This window comes from Vipera ursinii, assembly GCF_947247035.1.
Source record: "Vipera ursinii genome assembly, chromosome: 3".
NCBI lineage: Eukaryota > Metazoa > Chordata > Lepidosauria > Squamata > Viperidae > Vipera > Vipera ursinii.
This window is the reverse complement of record NC_139516.1, coordinates 210,304,999-210,321,732: the sequence shown is the minus strand read 5'-3', so window position 1 is coordinate 210,321,732 and position 16,734 is coordinate 210,304,999. Positions and strand designations below refer to the sequence as shown.

The window sequence follows — 16,734 nt, the reverse complement described above, 5'->3', positions numbered from 1 at the left end:
CGGTCCTGAGCAGCTCCAGGTTGACTCAGCCTTCCCTCCTTCCGAGGTCGGTCAAATGAGGACCCAGATTGTTGGGGGCAATTAAGCTGACTTTGTAATAATGCCGCTTGGGGTGTGTGTGTGAAAGCCCTAATAAGCAGGCATATACATAGAATGAAGGCTACTGCTAAGCTTGTAAGCCGCCCTGAGTCTTCGGAGAAGGGCGGGATATAAATGGAATTAAAAATAAAAAATAAAACAATAAGCAGGCATATACATAGAAGGAAGGCTACTGCTAATCTTGTAAGCCGCCCTGAGTCTGCGGAGAAGGGCGGGATATAAATGGAATTAAAAATAAAAAATAAAACAATAAGCAGGCATATACATAGAAGGAAGGCTACTGCTAAGCTTGTAAGCCGCCCTGAGTCTTCGGAGAAGGGCGGGATATAAATGGAATAAAAATAAAAATAAATAAATAAATAAAATAAATGAGGACCCAGGTTGTTGGGACCAAATACGTCGACACTGTAAACCGCTTAGAGAGGGCTGTAAAGCTCTGTGGAGTGGTGTAGAAGTCTCGGTGCCGTCGCTACTGCTGCCAGCAGATCAGACGCGATTTCTTTTTCTAATGGCTTCTGTGGCGGACGGGCTACGGTTTTGCACGCTGGCAGGTTTTAATTACAACAGGGTTGTTTTTTTTCCTTCCCACCCCCCACCCCGATCTATTTGGTAAACTTATTTAATGGGAGGGAAAGAACAGATGGGCTGGCAAGGGCCTCTGGCTATACGCAGCCACGTTCCAGCAGTTGAGGAAGAAAAACTCCATTGTGCCCGGAAGAGCGATGGCACCAGCGGGACCCAGGAGGAAGGGGGGACTTCCCTCCCCACCCCCCCCACCCCTTACTCATTTCCGTGCTCCGTTCCGAGATGCCTGAAGGAAGAGGCTCGCAATCTGTAAGATGAAAAGCAACAGCTGAAGAAGCCACAGGAGAACATGGAGGCTAGAAGAACAGACTTGGGAGGGACCTTGGAGGTCATCTAGTCCAACCCCTGGCTCAGGCAAGACACCCTAGACCGTTCCGGACAAGTGACCCTCCGCGTCTCTTCTTCAAAGCCTGCAGTGATGCAGCACCCACAACTCCTGAAGTGAAGTTGTTCCGCTGCTTAATTGTTCTCACCGTCAGGAAATTCCTCCTTAGTTCTACGTTGCTTCTCTCCTTCAATCAGTCAATCAATCAATCAATCAATCAATCAAACCAGTGAATCAGAATAGAGTTGGAAGGCACCTTGGAGGTCATCTAGTCCAACCCCCTGCTCAAGTAGGAAAACCTATGCCATTTCAGACAAGTGACTGTCCGGTCTCTTCATCAAAACCTCCAGTGATGGAGGCGTCCACCACTTCTGGAGGTAGGTCGTTCGACTGGTTAATTGTTCTCACTGTCAAGAAGTTCCTCCTTAAGTTCTAAGTTGCTTCTCTCCTTCAATCAATCAGTAAATCAACCAACCAACCAACCAACCAATCAATCAAATCTATCAGTCAATCAGAATAGAGTTGGAAGGCACCTTGGTGGTCTTCTAGTGCTTTTTTTGGAGCACTATGGAGTTTTATCTGTGTCCTCGGGGTCATCTGAGTGGTGCAAGTGGGTGTGGAGCCTTCTTGGAACTGTTGAAAGGACCGTGGTTGTAGACCAGGGGTCTTCAAACTCGGCCCTTTTATGACTCATGGACTTCAACTCCCAGAATTCCTCAGCCAGGCACACCAGTGGTACGGGTGAGGCACACTGGCTGAGGAATTCTGGGAGTTGAAGTCCATGAGTCATAAAAGGGCCGAGTTTGAAGACCCCTGTTGTAGACTCTAGAGATAGATGATGCCGTATCCCTCCCCCTCTGTTGAGGGAGGGGTGTTCAGTTTTGACACAGATGGCGCCTTGGACCCATCTCTGTCCAGAATGTGGCCTCAACGACTCTCTAAAAGGAGGCAAATGACCGGCTGTCTGTAAGGAGTATAAATCCTTCCATACTCCACCATCCGGTCAGAGCTGAGGAAGCTTCTTGGATGAGAAGCGAAATGTCTTCAAAGAAAAACAAGAAAGTCTAGTTTCCTCCTGGAAAAAAAAAAAAGCACCTTTGGGGCAACCGGGACCCAGAAGACTGAGAATCTACATAGACGAGCCAGGGAAGCCGCGCACCGTGCATTTATACTACGAACACGGCTTTCTTAAGCATCAAAAAAGAAGAAGGAGGAGGAGGAGGAGGACAACGACGACGACGATGACTTCGGGGACCCCGGATGCAAATATAGGCTTTATAGTTCCAAAGAATAACATTAACATTCCTACCTGAAAGCGGGACAAGAAGCAACGGATGGAAACTCGTCAAGGAGGAGAAGCAACCTAGAACTAGGGAGAAATTTCCTGACAGTTAGAACAATTAACCAGTGGAACTCCTTGCCTCCAGAACCGGTGAATGTTCCAGCACTGGAAGTTTTTAAGAAGAGACTGGACAGCCATTTGTCTGAAATGGTATTGGGTCTTCTGCCTGAGCAGGGGGTTGGACTAGAAGACCTCCAATGTCCCTTCCAACTTTATTATTATTATTATTACCCATCGTGCTGCTTTTCTCTCCGGGGTAAGAAACGTTACGCAAAGCCCAGAGAACGGAGGGGGAAAAAAAAACACACAATTAGCTGGAAGAACGGCAGGCGGGGTGGGTGGGGAAAAAAGAGAGAAAAGAAAACGCATTTTAATTTAGCCTTATTTCCCCCAAATTCATTCGATTGTCTCCCCTTGCAAAGCCTCCGTTCTCTTCGCCCGTTGCTTTTTGTTCTTTATCGAACGAGCCTTCTCGGCTTTTCTCGACGGCGTTTTTATGAAAGCATTCAGTGGTTAGGAAACCCATTAGCGGCGGCGAACAATAAAAGCCGTCTCTTTGCTGGTTTTCTTTCTTTCTTTCTTTCTTTCTTTCTTTCTTTCTTTCTTTCTTTCTTTCTTTCTTTCTTTCTTTCTTTCTTTCTTTTTCTTGTACCTTCTTTAAATTTTGGAATAACAAGTAAAAATAAATAGGGCAAGAACTCAAGAGAGGTTCGGTGCCGTTCTGAAATGATCGAGGCTTCATGATCTAACGTGAAGCTAAATGATCTCCGGGGTGGTGATGGGGGGGGGGTTTAAAAAGACTTTTAGGACCGGGGGTGGGGGAGAGATTGTCGTTGCGAAGGAGGAAATGCTGTCACAGATCTTCCATTAGAGAAAAAAAACCCACCCATTTTTCATTATCTACCGGGCAGCGCTCTGGATTCTCACATAGATAATTCTATGAGTTATGATTATTCCACTCGGTGAGGCCCACAGCCTGCCCTGTTGGTTAGGAATGTTACTCCAGGCTTACTCTTTTGAAGGAACGCAGAAGTAGGGTGCTGGCAAATCCATCAGAAAATGCATTTCTAACATCCAGCTCCATTGATTTTCCAAGAAACAAGTTGACGTAGGTCAGGGGTGTCAAACTCAATTTCATGGAGGGCCACATCAGCATTGCGGTTGCCCTCGGGGGGGGCGGGGGGTATGGCCAGGGTGGGCGTGGCCTACTGGGTGGACGTGGGTAGAATGCGCATGGCCTACTGGGTGGGCATGGCCAGCTCTACATCGTTGGCATCAAGGGGGCCTATGGGGGCCTGGGCAGGAGTGGGACAGATCTGAGGGTCTCTGGCAGAAGGAGGGTCTCTGGGCCAGGGCCAAGGCAGTGGGGGCCGTTCCCTCACTGTTTCCAGGATGGCTTCGCGGGCCACATGAAAACACTTCCGGTCCGGATCCGGCCCCTGGGCCTTGTGTTTGACATGTCTGATGTAGGTGAATCTAAGCCGCACAAATGCATCTTTCGGACTATAAAGAGCCGTAGCAGCGCCGTGGTTAGAATAGCTAGAACAGAGGTCCCCAACCTTTCGGGCAGCAGGGACCGGTTCCATGGAGAGAAGTTTTTCCATGGACCGGAGGGTGCGTGGTTTTGTGTGCTGCCTACATCCTGTGGATGGGGCTTTGCTCGTTTGTGCGGACCGGTTGCTGGCATGCCGTGGCCCGGTACTGATCCACCGACCGAGGGTTGGGGACCTCTGAGCTGGAATGCTGTATTGCAGGCTTACTCTGCCCACCTCGGATGGAAGGCTGAGTCAACCTTGAGCCGGTCAGGATTGAACTCCAGGCTGTAGGCAGAGTTAGCCTGCTATACTGCATTCTAACCACTGGGAAGGGAGGAAAGAGGGAAGGAAGGAAGGAAGGAAGGAAGGAAGGAAGGAAGGAAGGAAGGAAGGAAGGAAGGAAGGCAGTAGAAGTAGCACTTAGCCTTCTCAGTGCTTTACAGCTCTCTCTAGGCCGTTTACAGAGTCAGCCTGTTGCCCCCCAACCATCTGGGTCCTCATTTTACCGACCTCGGAAGGATGGAAGGCTGAGTCAACCTTGAGCCCGTCAGGATCGAACTGCCGAACTGCTGGCAGCCGGCAGTCAGCAGAAGTAGCCCAGAATAAGGCATTCAAACCCCTGCGCCCCCAGTGTCCGTCAACTGAGGACCAACTGTATTTTTTTTAAAATTCCATTTATATCCCGCCCTTCTCCGAAGACTCAGGGTGGCTTACAAGCTTAGCAGTAGCCTTCATTCTATGTATATGCCTGTTATTAGGGCTTTCACACACACCCTAAGCGGCATTATTACAAAGTCAGCTTAATTGCCTCCAACAATCTGGGTCCTCATTTTACCTACCTCGGAAGGATGGAAGGCTGAGTCAACCTTGAGCCTGGTGGGACTCGAACCTGCACTAACTGCAGGCAGCTGGTGTTACTTAAGGAGGCATTAGCCCACTGCTCCACCAAGGCTCTTGGATCAACTTAGATCAACTTTCTCCACCCTGGTGCTTTCAAAGGTGTGTCGGGCATCAGCTCCCCGAAAGCATCTGCGGGATGGGGAAGGATGGTCATTCGTGTAAGGCCCGCTGGCTGGGGAGTTCTGGGCTCCTCTCAAAAGTCGCCAAAGTGTCACGGCTGGCTTGCTACGCACTCCACTCGCAGCCCGACAACAGAAAGAGGGCGGGTTGGGTGGGCAGGTTTGGGATTTAAGAGAGGCCTGGGAAGGAATTGTGGAATGCGCAAGAGAGCCAACTGTCGCTTGGCAACCTCCTGGTGCCCCGAGGACAAACGTTGGGGAAATTCCAGGGCGCTCAGATTATTTCCCAAAACCAATTGAGCGTAACTGATTGGTGGACAGTGAGCAGTGGGTGGCCCAGGGGAGAAGAAGAGAGCTTACTTAACGCCGCTTCGGGCGCGGAAACTTCAGAAATGGCTTTGCTTCTTGTGTGCCTGCGTGGAATTATCGGTAAAGTTAAATTCTTGGCAAAATAATGTCCCAGGAGTTTCTTTTGCTGCATGTGCCAACGGGACAGGCGACACAAAGTTGAGAAATGCTGCGTTAAGGTATGAGGGATCCATGGGAAGAAAGGAAGAGGAAGGAAGGAGGAACATATAGGATATGTTTGCCACCTTGAGTTATTTCCAGGAGCAAATAGCTAGGAACTTGCGTTGTGTTCGAGCCACGGAAGAGTTTATTATTGCCACCGCTAATATAAAGTTCTAGTCTACTAACAGTCCAAGCTACGTTGCCCCTAGATAAGGTTCAACGGAATTCACAAGGAGCTGGATTTGGAGCCATTGCGGCAGTGCAAAACTAATGACCCGTTTAATTCCACCTTCCAGCTTAGCTTGCTTTTCTCCTACCTCTGCAAGAGCAATAAAGGCGGGATATGAATTAAATGAATAAAATTTCCACAATTTAACCAATCAGTACTTGCAAGGCGTGATTGTGTCCTACAGGTGCTTTCAGGGCTCTGCAAACTTGGCAACTTGAAAACATGTGGACGGCCAGGAATTCTGGGAGTTGAAGTTCACAGATCTTAAAAACTGCCAAAGTTTGGAGACCCCCCTGGTCTAGTTCGTGGTAGGGCAAGTTCTCCAAAAGGAGGAATCCTTCATGGACAGGCTGGGTCATTTGGGGTTCCACCAATGAATGCTCTTCTTCCGGTCCCTTTTTTTGTGTGTTAACAGACGTAGAGAAGTCCTGACAAAAATATGATGCCTATTAACGAGAAGACGCCTCTTGTCCTTCTTCCTGATCCCCATTCTCTTTCTCCTCTGCTAGGGCATCTTCTCTCCGGTGGAACACGGGGACAAAGGAGAGGATGCTGATCAAGGTGACCGACCGCGAGCCCAGCTTCCTGATGCACCAGGGTAACGGCTACACCCTTGACCATCCTCAGGGCACCCGGTCGCGGAGGCCCTCAGGCAGCCAGCCGTCCCCCAACCTCCAAACCTTTGCCGCCGATTCCGACAACTCGGTTTTCTTCCCGGAGCGGAAGCAGTCGCCTTTCCTGAAACGGGCCGATCATGTGGGCAGCTGCTCCCCGCTGTTGGGCCGGGGGGATCCCTTCTGCTCCCCGATGCAGGGCCAGCACCGTAAGCACTCCAGCGAGTCGCAGCCCTCCTCCCCGCGCTACGCCTACGAGCCGCCCTTGTACGAGGAGCCTCCCATGGAGTACCAGGCTCCCATCTACGACGAGCCGCCGGTGGATATGCAGTTCGAGGCCAGCGGGAGCTACAAAGCGGGCTCGCCCCAAAAGTCGCCCCTCCGCAAACCCCACCCGTTCCCGCAGTCGCCAAAGCAGAGCGCCAATTCCCCGTACCAGCAGCTGGTCTTGACCAAGCAAAAGGGCTCGGACCGCTTCATGAGCCTGGAGTACAGCCCGGCCGGCAAGGAGTACGTGCGGCAACTGGTGTACGTGGAGCAGGTGGGATCCAGCCCTACCCTGAAGAGCGCCCCCCGGCACAGATACTCCCCCAACCCCATCGGCGGCTCCTACTCGCTGCAGCACAGCCCCTGCCTGATGCGGGACCAGCGCCTGGAGGTCAAATCCGGGGACTACAGCAGCATGGAAGCGGCAGACTTTCGGCACAGCCCGTCGGCCGCCGTGCCGTCGCAGGGGGAGGACTCCATGTCCTGCTCCAGCCAGCAGAACACCTTGTCCTCCACGGGTTACTCGCCGGGCAGCCGCAAACGCAAGAGCCGGAAGCCCGCTCTTTCCTACGACCCCAACACGTCCTCCACCGACGGGTCCGGCGAGCGCGAGGAAGGCACGCCGGAGGACAGGCCTCTGTCCGGGTGCAGCCGGTCCCCAGGCGGGCGTCTGGAGAGCCGGTCGGTGGAGGGGGAGCCCAGCAGGGCTTCGGCTGAGCCCTTCCTCGCTCAGGCCCGCCTGGCTTGGGAGGCGCAGCAGGCCCACTACTACATGAAGCAGCGCAGCAGTTGGGACTCCCAGAAGGACGGTTCGGGGTACGAGAGCGACGGGGCTGTACCGCTGCCCATGCCGGGCCCGGTGGTGCGCGCCTTCAGCGAGGACGAGGCTCTGGCTCAGCAGGAGAACAAACACTGGAAACGCAACCCGTTTGAGAAGCTGGCCTTTCCGCAGATCCTGCTGGAAAAGAGTATCTCCGTGCAGACGAATTTGGCATCGCCCGAGCCGTACTTGCATCCGTCCCAGGTAAGACGAGCAGGACCAGGAACGAGCAGGAAATTGATGGAGGGCTGGGTTTTTTTTGGGGGAGGGTTAAAGTTGCACCAATTCCCTTCTCCTTTTGTTTTGAAATGGCCCTTGTTGTGGTTATGGTTGTTGATGAGGAGGAGGTTATCCATTCGTTCATACCGGATCCTTGGCAGTTCTGAGGGCCAGGGGTCTCTCCAATCTCTTCCGATCTCGCATTGCGTCCTTGAGTTGATCTGCGCTCTGGCTGGCGTCTGCTTGGAGGGCGTCCGGCCACCGTCTTCTTTGGCGGCCCGGTGGCCTTTTATCACGAACTCTTCCCAACATAATTGCCTTCTCCGGGGAAGTCCCACCCCGCGTGACGTGTCCAGAGTTAAGTGAGAACGCAGTTTTGTGGTTCATGGTTGGGGGCCTGAAGCGAAAACGCGCCCTTTTCCCAGACTGTACACGAGGAACCAGCAGGATGTCAGAGCTGTCCTCGTGTGGCGCTGGTGATCTACTCTGGATCAGATCTAAAGCTTCGACTTGAAAGGCAGGGTGATGTCAAGAAGCAAGACACGTCACGTCCATCATGCCCCATCTCAAAAGCATAATGTTGGCGGACTTTGATGTTTCGTAGGGTACTCTCAAAGCTTGGTTGTTATAGACGTTTCGTTACCCAACTAGGTAACGTTATAATTGAGTTTCGTGTCCTTCCTTCCTTCCTTCCTTCCTTCCTTCCTTCCTTCCTTCCTTCCTTCCTTCCTTCCTTCCTTCCTTTCTTTTTTTCTTTCTTTCTTTCCTCCCTCCCTCCCTTCTTAATCTTGCTTGTTTTCTTATAGACATTTCATTACCTTCCTGAGCTTGGTTATTATAATTGATTGATTGATTGATTGATTGATTGATTGATTGATTCTTTCTTTCTTTCTTTCTTTCTTTCTTTCTTTCTTTCTTTCTTTCTTTCTTTTTCTTTCTTTCCTTCCTTCCTTCCTTCTTCCCTCCCTCTTCCTTCCTTCTTTCCTTCCTTCCTTCCTTCCTTCCTTCCTTCCTTCCTTCCTTCCTTCCTTCCTCCCTCCCTCCCTCCCTCCCTCCCTCCCTTCTTAATCTTGCTTGTTTTCTTATAGACATTTCATTACCTTCCTGAGCTTGGTTATTATAATCTTTCTTTCTTTCTTTCTTTCTTTCTTTCTTTCTTTCTTTCTTTCTTTCTTTCTTTCTTTCTTTCTTTCTTTCTTCTCTCTCTCTTTCTTTCTTTCTTTCTTTCTTTCTTTCTTCTTTCCTTCCTTCCTCTTTCTTTCTTTCTTTCTTTCTTTCTTTCTTTCTTTCTTTCTTTCTTTCTTTCTTCCTTCTTTCCTTCCTTCCTCTTTCTTTCTTTCTTTCTTTCTTTCTTTCTTTCTTTCTTTCTTTCTTTCTTTCTTTCTTTCTTTCTTTCTTTCTCTCTCTCTTTCTTCCCTCCCTCCCTCCCTCCCTCCCTCCGTGCTAGAAGGGTAGGTTGGTTTAATGTTTTACAAAATACACTGACTTTGATTTTCGGGGGTCCTGATCTTTTTTTGTGGCGTATCATTTATACCATTTTTTGCCGTTGCTGATCCTTGGCGTCGGTTCCCTAGATTGTTGCTTAAGGCAGATGCTCTAATGGTGGAACTAAATTTCTTTGGAATCCCACAATTGTTCACTCACGCAGTTCTGGGAGTCCGTCCCCCCACAAGCGGGCGAGGTGGCGTTCATGTGGAAGTGACACTGTTGCACAATTTATACAATCCATCGCTTTGGTTTTGCTGACACCGTGCTTTTTCTGCGATGCCGAAGAAACTCCCCACTCTGTGTTGTGATGGGGAGACGGGTATGCCGTTTTGAGCTGCCGTCGCCTTACGACACAACCCCAGGCCTAACTTAACATAATTTGCCACATTCCTATTGTTGCACAAACGATAGCGGATTATGTAAGTTCCGCAAAGGTATCCGTTGTGTAGTAAGGCCATGATGCTTTTGATATCAAATACGGGTCCGAAGGGGATTTCAAGAGGAAATAAGCATAAAGCGAGAAAAAAAAGAGACAGGAATTGTGCTCTAAAGAGAGAGAAAAGGACGCACAACAGCGCTTGAAAAGCAAACCAGATTTTTTTTTTTGTCCTCTGGGTCCCGGGTGCTCTCTGAGCTGGGTTGTTTTCTTCCAGACGTTTCGTGACCCAACGAGGTAACATCATCAGTGCTAGAAGGGAGGGGGGTTTGAGGAGAGGAGGAGGACTGTGGGATCCTTGATACTCTCTCAGGTTGGCTGTTTTTTTGCACACGTTTCATGACCCAATTAGGGAGCATCCTCAGTGCTAGAAGGGAGGGGGGTTTAAGGAGAGGAGGAGGAGGAGGAGGAGGACTGTAAGGTCCTTGTTGCTCTCTGGGCTTGGCAGTTTTCTTGCAGACGTTTCGTGACCCAACTAGGGAACATCATCTGTGCAGGGAGGAGGAGGAGGAGGAGGAGGAAGATGGGGAGGAGGAGGACTGTGGGGTCCTTGGTGCTCTCTGAGTTTGGTTTTTGGCTTGCAGACGTTTTATTACCCAACTAGGTAACATCATCAGTGCTAGAAGGGAGTGGAGTGTGCCAAGGAGAAGGAGGAGGAGGAGGAGGCAGACTGTGGATCTTTGATACTCTCTGAGGTTGGGCTGTTTTTTTGCACATGTTTCATGACCCAACTAGGGAACATCCTCAGTGCTAGAAGGGAGGGGGTTTAAGGAGAGGAGGAGGGAGGAGGAGGACTGTAAGGTCCTTGTTGCTCTCTGGGCTTGGCAGTTTTCTTGCAGACGTTTCATGACCCAACTAGGGAACATCATCTGTGCAGGGAGGAGGAGGAGGAGGAGGAAGATGGGGAGGAGGAGGACTGTGGGGTCCTTGGTGCTCTCTGAGTCTTGGCTGTTTTCTTCCAGACGTTTCGTGACCCAACTAGGTAACATCCTCAGTTGCTAGAAGGTAGGGGGGTTTAGGAGGAGGAGGAGGAGGAGGGAGGAGGAGGAGGAGCAAAGGACTGTGGGGTCCTTGGTGCTCTCTGGGCTAGGTGGTTTTCTTGCAGACATTTCATGACCCAATTAGGGAACATCATCCGTGCTAGAAGGGAGTGGGGTTTAGGAGGAGGAGGAGGAGGAGGAGGGGGGGGCGATGATTGTGGGGGTCCTGGGTGCTCTCTGAGCTCGGAGGTTTCCTTGCAGACATTTCATTACCTGACTGAGTAACATCATCAAGGAGTGGGGTTTGCACCTTCTGGCACTGAGGATGTTACCTAGTTGGGTCATGAAACGTCTGCAAGAAAATAACCCAGCTCAGAGGGCACCAAGGACCTCGCAGTCCTCCTCCTCCTCCTCCCTCCTCCTCCTCCTCCTCTCCTCTTCTTCTTCTTCTTCTTCTTCTTCCTCTTCTTCCATCTCTTCCTCCTCCTTCTGTTCTCCTCCTTTTCTTCCTCTTCTTTCTCCTCCTCTTCTTCCTTCTCTTTGTCTTCCTTCTCTTCCTCCTGCTTCCTCTTCCTCCCCCTCTTCCTCTTCTTCCTCCTCTTCTTCTTCCTCCTCCTCTTCTTCCTTCTTCTGTTCTCTTCTCCTCCTCTTCTCCTCTTCCTCCTCTTCTTCCTCCTCCTTTTTTCTCCTCCTCCTCCTCCCCTCCCCTCCATAAAACCCACTCCCTTTCTAGCACTGAGGATGTTCCCTATTTGGCTCATGAAACGTCTGCAAGAAAACCACCCAGCTCAGAGAGCATCAAGGACCCCACAGTTCTCCTCCTCCTCCTCCTCCTCCTCCTCCTCCTCCCTCCTCCTCCTCCTCCTCCTCTCCACAAACCCCATTCCCTTCTACCACTGAGAAGGTTACCTAGTTGGGTCATGAGACGTCTGCAAGGAAACACCGAAGCTCAGAGAGTATCAAGGACCCCACAGTTCTCCTCCTCCTCCTCCTCCCCCGTCCCCTCCATAAAACCCACTCCGTTCTAGCACTGAGGATGTTACCTAGTTGGGTCACGAAACGTCTGCAAGGAAACCACCCAGCTCAGAGAGCACCAAGGACCCCATAGTCGTCCTCCTCCTCCTCCTCCTCCTCCTCCTCCTCCTCCTCCTCCTCCTCACCTCACTCCCTTCTAGCACTGAGGATGTTACCTAGTTGTGTCACGAAACGTCTGCAAGGAAACCACACCCAGCTCAGAGAGCACAAGGACCCCACAGTCCTCCTCCTCCTCCTCCTCCTCCTCCTCCTCCTCCTCCTCACCTCACTCCCTTCTAGCACTGAGGATGTTACCTAGTTGGGTCACGAAACGTCTGCAAGGAAACCAGCCAGCTCAGACACCACCACCTAAGGATCCTACATTTCAACCTGGGGTACCGGGATATTTTGTTCTACCTTTTTTCTCAGCCAGGTTGAAACCTGCTCGGAGGGTTCATTGTGATTCTCTTAGATCGAGGCCTTCCGACAGTTTTTTTTTTGTCTGTTTCCCAGCCGCTCCGAGCGGTCAGGATCAAGGGAACAATTGATTCAGCTGCAGATTTCTCAGCCCGGAACCCTTGAAACCGTCTTTTTTTAATTTTTTTAAAAAAGGGACTTTTGCAAGAGAAATGAAGTTTAGACTCGTCCGCGATCCTTTATAAGGGGGAAAAAAGAGGGCACTGTCCGATATGAAGGATTTATTCTGAATGGAATGGAGATAAATTGTTGGGCTGTGTGTGTGTGTGTGTGTGTGTGTGTGTGAGAGAGAGAGAGAGAGAGAGAGAGGGAGAGAGAGAGAGAGAGAGAGAGAGAGAGAGAGGAGAGAGAGAGAGAGAGAGAGAGAGAGAGAGAGAGAGAAAATGCAAAATTTCTAATTTGTACGCGTGGCTTTGGGTCCACCAGTGACCGGCCAGAATGAAAACTGTCGCCAATGCCTCGGTTTCCCCCTGTTCAGCTCGCTCCCGTTTGATGACTTCATTTCCTTATGCAAATCATGCCCCCGAGAATCATTAAGTGTCAGAAGGAACCTCGTTAACACATCACCGGCAAACGAATAAATTGTCTGATCAAGGGAACATTTTTCAAAGCAATTAAAATAAAGTTTCGTTGCAGCCTCTTAAGGAGCAAAAAACCATTCACCGTTTGTTTAATTTGCTTTAAAAATTCACTCTGGTTCCAGTCCCTCCTCGACTTGAGGGCCACAATTTCGCCCCAGATTTCTCTTAACAGGTAATCCTCGACTTACAACACTTCATTTAGTGACTGTTCAAAGTTGCGACGTCACTGGAAAAAGCGAGTTACGACCGGTTTTCCCTCTGCAGCATCCCCCACGGTCACGTGCGTAAAATTCGGGCGCTTGGCAACCGACTCATAGTTATGACGGCCGCAGCGTCCCCGAGAGGGTCATGTGACACCCCCCCCTTTGACTACCTTCCGACCAGCAAAGTCAATGGGGGAAGCCAGAATTCGCTTAACGGCCGTGTGACCCACTTACCGTAGTTTCCGGCGTATAAGACTACTTTTTAACCCATGAAAATCTTCTCAAAAGTCAGGGGTCGTCTTATACGCAGGTGCTGAAAATTTAGGGACAGGGCTGGCTGGAAAACCTGGAGCGGATCTCCCATTTAGTCTGCGCAGGGAAAGCGGGACCAATTGGAGAAGAAGCTGCAGTCTGTGATTTTTTACAGGCTGGGGTCTGGGCGTCTTTCCTACTAAAGTTGAAGAGCAGCTGTAGTCTATCCCAACTTGAAAGGCAGGTGGGGAATGCAGCAGCCAGAGCAGCTGCTTAGCTCTAAGGACACATTTGACTCAGGAACTGGGCGGGCTGGCTGGAAAACCTGGAGCGGATCTCCCATTTGGTCTTTTTTAAAAAAATCCCATTTATATCCTGCCCTTCTCCGAAGACTCAGGGTGGCTTACAATTTAAAGCACAAATCAATGTGCTTAGCAATAGCCTTCATTCTGTGTATATGCCTGTTTATTAGGGCTTTCACCCCCCACCCCCAAAGCAGCATTATTACAAAGTCAGCTTATTGCCCCCAACAATCTGGGTCCTCATTTTACCTACCTTGGAAGGATGGAAGGCTGAGTCAACCTTGAGCCTGGTGGGATGCGAACCTGCACTAATTGCAGGCAGCTGGTGTTACTTAAGGCTCTGCGCAGGGAAAGCTTTAGAGTGAATTAGGAAAAGTGAAAAAGTGAATTAGGAAAATAGGGAATGGTTGCTGGAATCAGGGGCTGCCACAAAGAAGAGGGAGTCAAGCTATTCTCCAAAGCACCTGAAAGCAGGACAAGAAGTAACGGATGGAAACTAATCAAGGAGAGAAGCAACCTAGAACTAAGGAGAAACTTCCTGACAGTTAGAACAATTAACCAGTGGAACAACCTGCCTCCAGAAGTGGTGAATGCTCCAACACTGGAAGTTTTTAAGAAGAGACTGGACAGCCATTTGTCTGAAATGGTATAGGGTTTCCTGCCTTAGCAGGGGGTTGGACTAGATGACCTCCAAGGTCCCCTCCAACTACTTCTCCTTTTTCTTCTCCTTCTTCTTCTTCTTCTTCTTCTTCTTCTTCTTCTTCTTCTTCTTCTTCTTCTTCTTCTTCTTCTTCTTCTTCTTATTATTATTATTATTATTATTATTATTATAGTTTAATCCACTTGCACTGTTTTATGTTTACATGTTTGATGACAAACAGCCTTATGTTTATAAGTGACAGTTTTCCTACTAAGCACCTGCATGTCATAAGCATTTGAATTAAAATTACCATATTAAAATCAAATCTGATGTTTTTTAATTTTTATTTGGTGTGCGTTGGAAGAGGGGTAGTCTTATACGGTGAGTATAGCCCAAACCCTATAATTTAACAGGAAATGTAGGGGGTCATCTTATACGTCCAGTCATCTTATACGCTGGAAAATACGGTAACAACTGCAGGGATCCACGTAGCAACTGCGGCAAGAAAGGTCTTGGCTGTTCTGATCTGGAGTTTCCTTGCATTTGTTGCCACGGGCTCATGTGGTCGCCTTTTGCAGCCTTCTCATCAGCAAAAGACCGTGAGGAAATCAGATTCACTGAACAACCGGGTTATTCATTTCACAAGTGCAGCGATTCACTCAACAACTGCGGCCAGAAAAATGCGTAAAATGGGGCAAAGCACACTTCAAACGACTGGAAGGATTCACACTCCTTGCAGACTGCCGGTCATCTGCATCCTTTTAGAGAGTCATTGGGACCACTTGGAGGTTTACCTGCGTCCTCGGGGGTCACCTGAGTGGTGCAAATGGGTGTGTGGAGCCTTCTTGGAACTGCTGAAAGGATTGTGTTGTAGACTGGAGATAGAGGATGTCGTATCCCTCCCCCTCTGTTGAGAGAGGGCTCTTCAATTTGGAGATAGATGGCCTCTTTGACCCCTTTTTCCAACCAGCGGTCCTCTCTGTCCAGAATGTAGATTTGGACAAACCTCCAAGTGGCTTCAATGACTCTTAATTGTTTAGAATCATAGAATAACAGAGTTGGAAGGGACCCTGGAGGTCCTCTAGTCCTACACCCTGCTCAGGCAGGAGACCCTTACCAAATCATGGCATAACAAGAGTTGGAAGGGACCCTGGAGGTCCTCTAGGCCTACCCTCTGCTCAGGCAGGAGACCCTTACCAAATCATGGCATAACAAGAGTTGGAAGGGACCCTAGAGGTCTTCTAGTCCAGCCCCATGGTGGAAATTCCGGAAATTCCTCCTTAGTTCTAAGTTGCTTCTCTCCTTCAATCGATCAGTAAATCAACCAACCAGTCAAGCAACCAACCAACCAACCAATCAATCAATCAATCAATCAATCAATCAATCAAATCTATCAGTCAATCAGAATACAGTTGGAAGGCACCTTGGAGGTCTTCTAGTGCCTTTTTTTGGAGCACTTTGGAGTCTCCTCTGGGTCACCTGAGTGGTGCAAGTGGGTGTGGAGCCTTCTTGGAACTGTTGAAGGGACCGTGGTGTAGATTCTAGAGCAGGGGTCTTCAAACTTGGCCCTTTTATGACTTGTGGACTTCAACTCCCAGAATTCCTCAGCCAGCGTGCTGGCTGAGGAATTCTGGGAGTTGAAGTCCACAAGTCATAAAAGGGCCGAGTTTGAAGACCCCTGCTCTAGAGATAGATGATGGCGTATCCCTCCCCCTCTGTTGAGGGAGGGGTGTTCAGTTTTGACACAGATGGCCCCTTGGACCCATCTCTGTCCAGAATGTGGACTTTGATAAACTTCCAGGTGGCCTCAATGACTCTCTAAAAGGAGGCAAATGACCAACTGTCTGTAAGGAGTATAAATCCTTCCATTCTCCACCATCCGGTCAGAGCTGAGGAAGCTTCTCGGACGAGAAGCGAAACGTCTTCAAGGAAAAACAAAGAAAGTCTAGTTGGCTCCTGAAAAAAGTCACCTTTGGGGCAGCCAGGACCCGGATGACGGAGAACCTCCACAGACAACAAATTCAGTCCTTATCTCTGGGTGTAGCCATAAGTGCAAAGATTGGTCATAAGTTACCTTTTCCAGCCGCTGTCGTGACTTTGAACAGTCACGAAACAAATGGTTATAAGTCGAGGATTACCTGTAGTAAATTTTAGGTACCATATAGACCTTTTTAAGGCGGGATGTCACCTGTTGTTTTGGGCTGTCATCCTGACTGCTTTTGAACCTCCTTGAAAGGTGATTTAGCTGAGGCCAGTCGACCTGGAAAATGAGTTCATTTCAGGATTTCTGGAGCACTGATAAATCAATTGATCCGAAGTTCACCACCCGTTAATTTCTTAGCTTACTTACTAAACAGCTTCCAGATTTCAATCAATCCCTCCCTTTGTCTCTGAAATATTACTCAGGCTGCTAAACGTCTCCTGCCCTTAAATTTTAACCCTCCCCTCATCCTTTTATTCTCTTTAGCCAGTGTTTTCACCAGAAAACCCAGGTGCTTGAATCAGCTACATTGCTCAACTACAGCTTGATCCGAAGTCCATTTATATCTGACTTTGCAGCAGCCTTTGACAGGTATAATTCAAGCCTAGCTAGAGAAAAGCTTTAGGGCTAACTTAAAAGCATATGTGTGTGTGTGTGTATATATATATATATATATACACACATATATATATATATATCAAACACTTAAAAGCATACACACACACACACACATATATATATCAAACACTTAAAAGCATATATATATATATATATTTCAAGTGTTAACTATTTAGATTACCTTGCTAGGCCCCAAAC

General features: G+C 49.1%; 1 protein-coding gene across 1 annotated transcript in view; it reads left to right on the top strand.

The window, feature by feature from the left end:
- Positions 1–739: 739 nt before the first annotated feature.
- ARHGAP39 (Rho GTPase activating protein 39) overlaps positions 740–16,734 on the top strand; it is a gene marked incomplete at its 5' end in the record, with an annotated part of 73,785 nt that continues 57,790 nt past the window's right edge. The window contains 2 exons of the mRNA XM_083358207.1: positions 740–933; positions 6,154–7,549. Of these exons, the coding sequence (XP_083214333.1) occupies positions 740–933; positions 6,154–7,549 (1,590 nt within the window). The remainder of the gene's footprint in view (positions 934–6,153; positions 7,550–16,734) is intronic.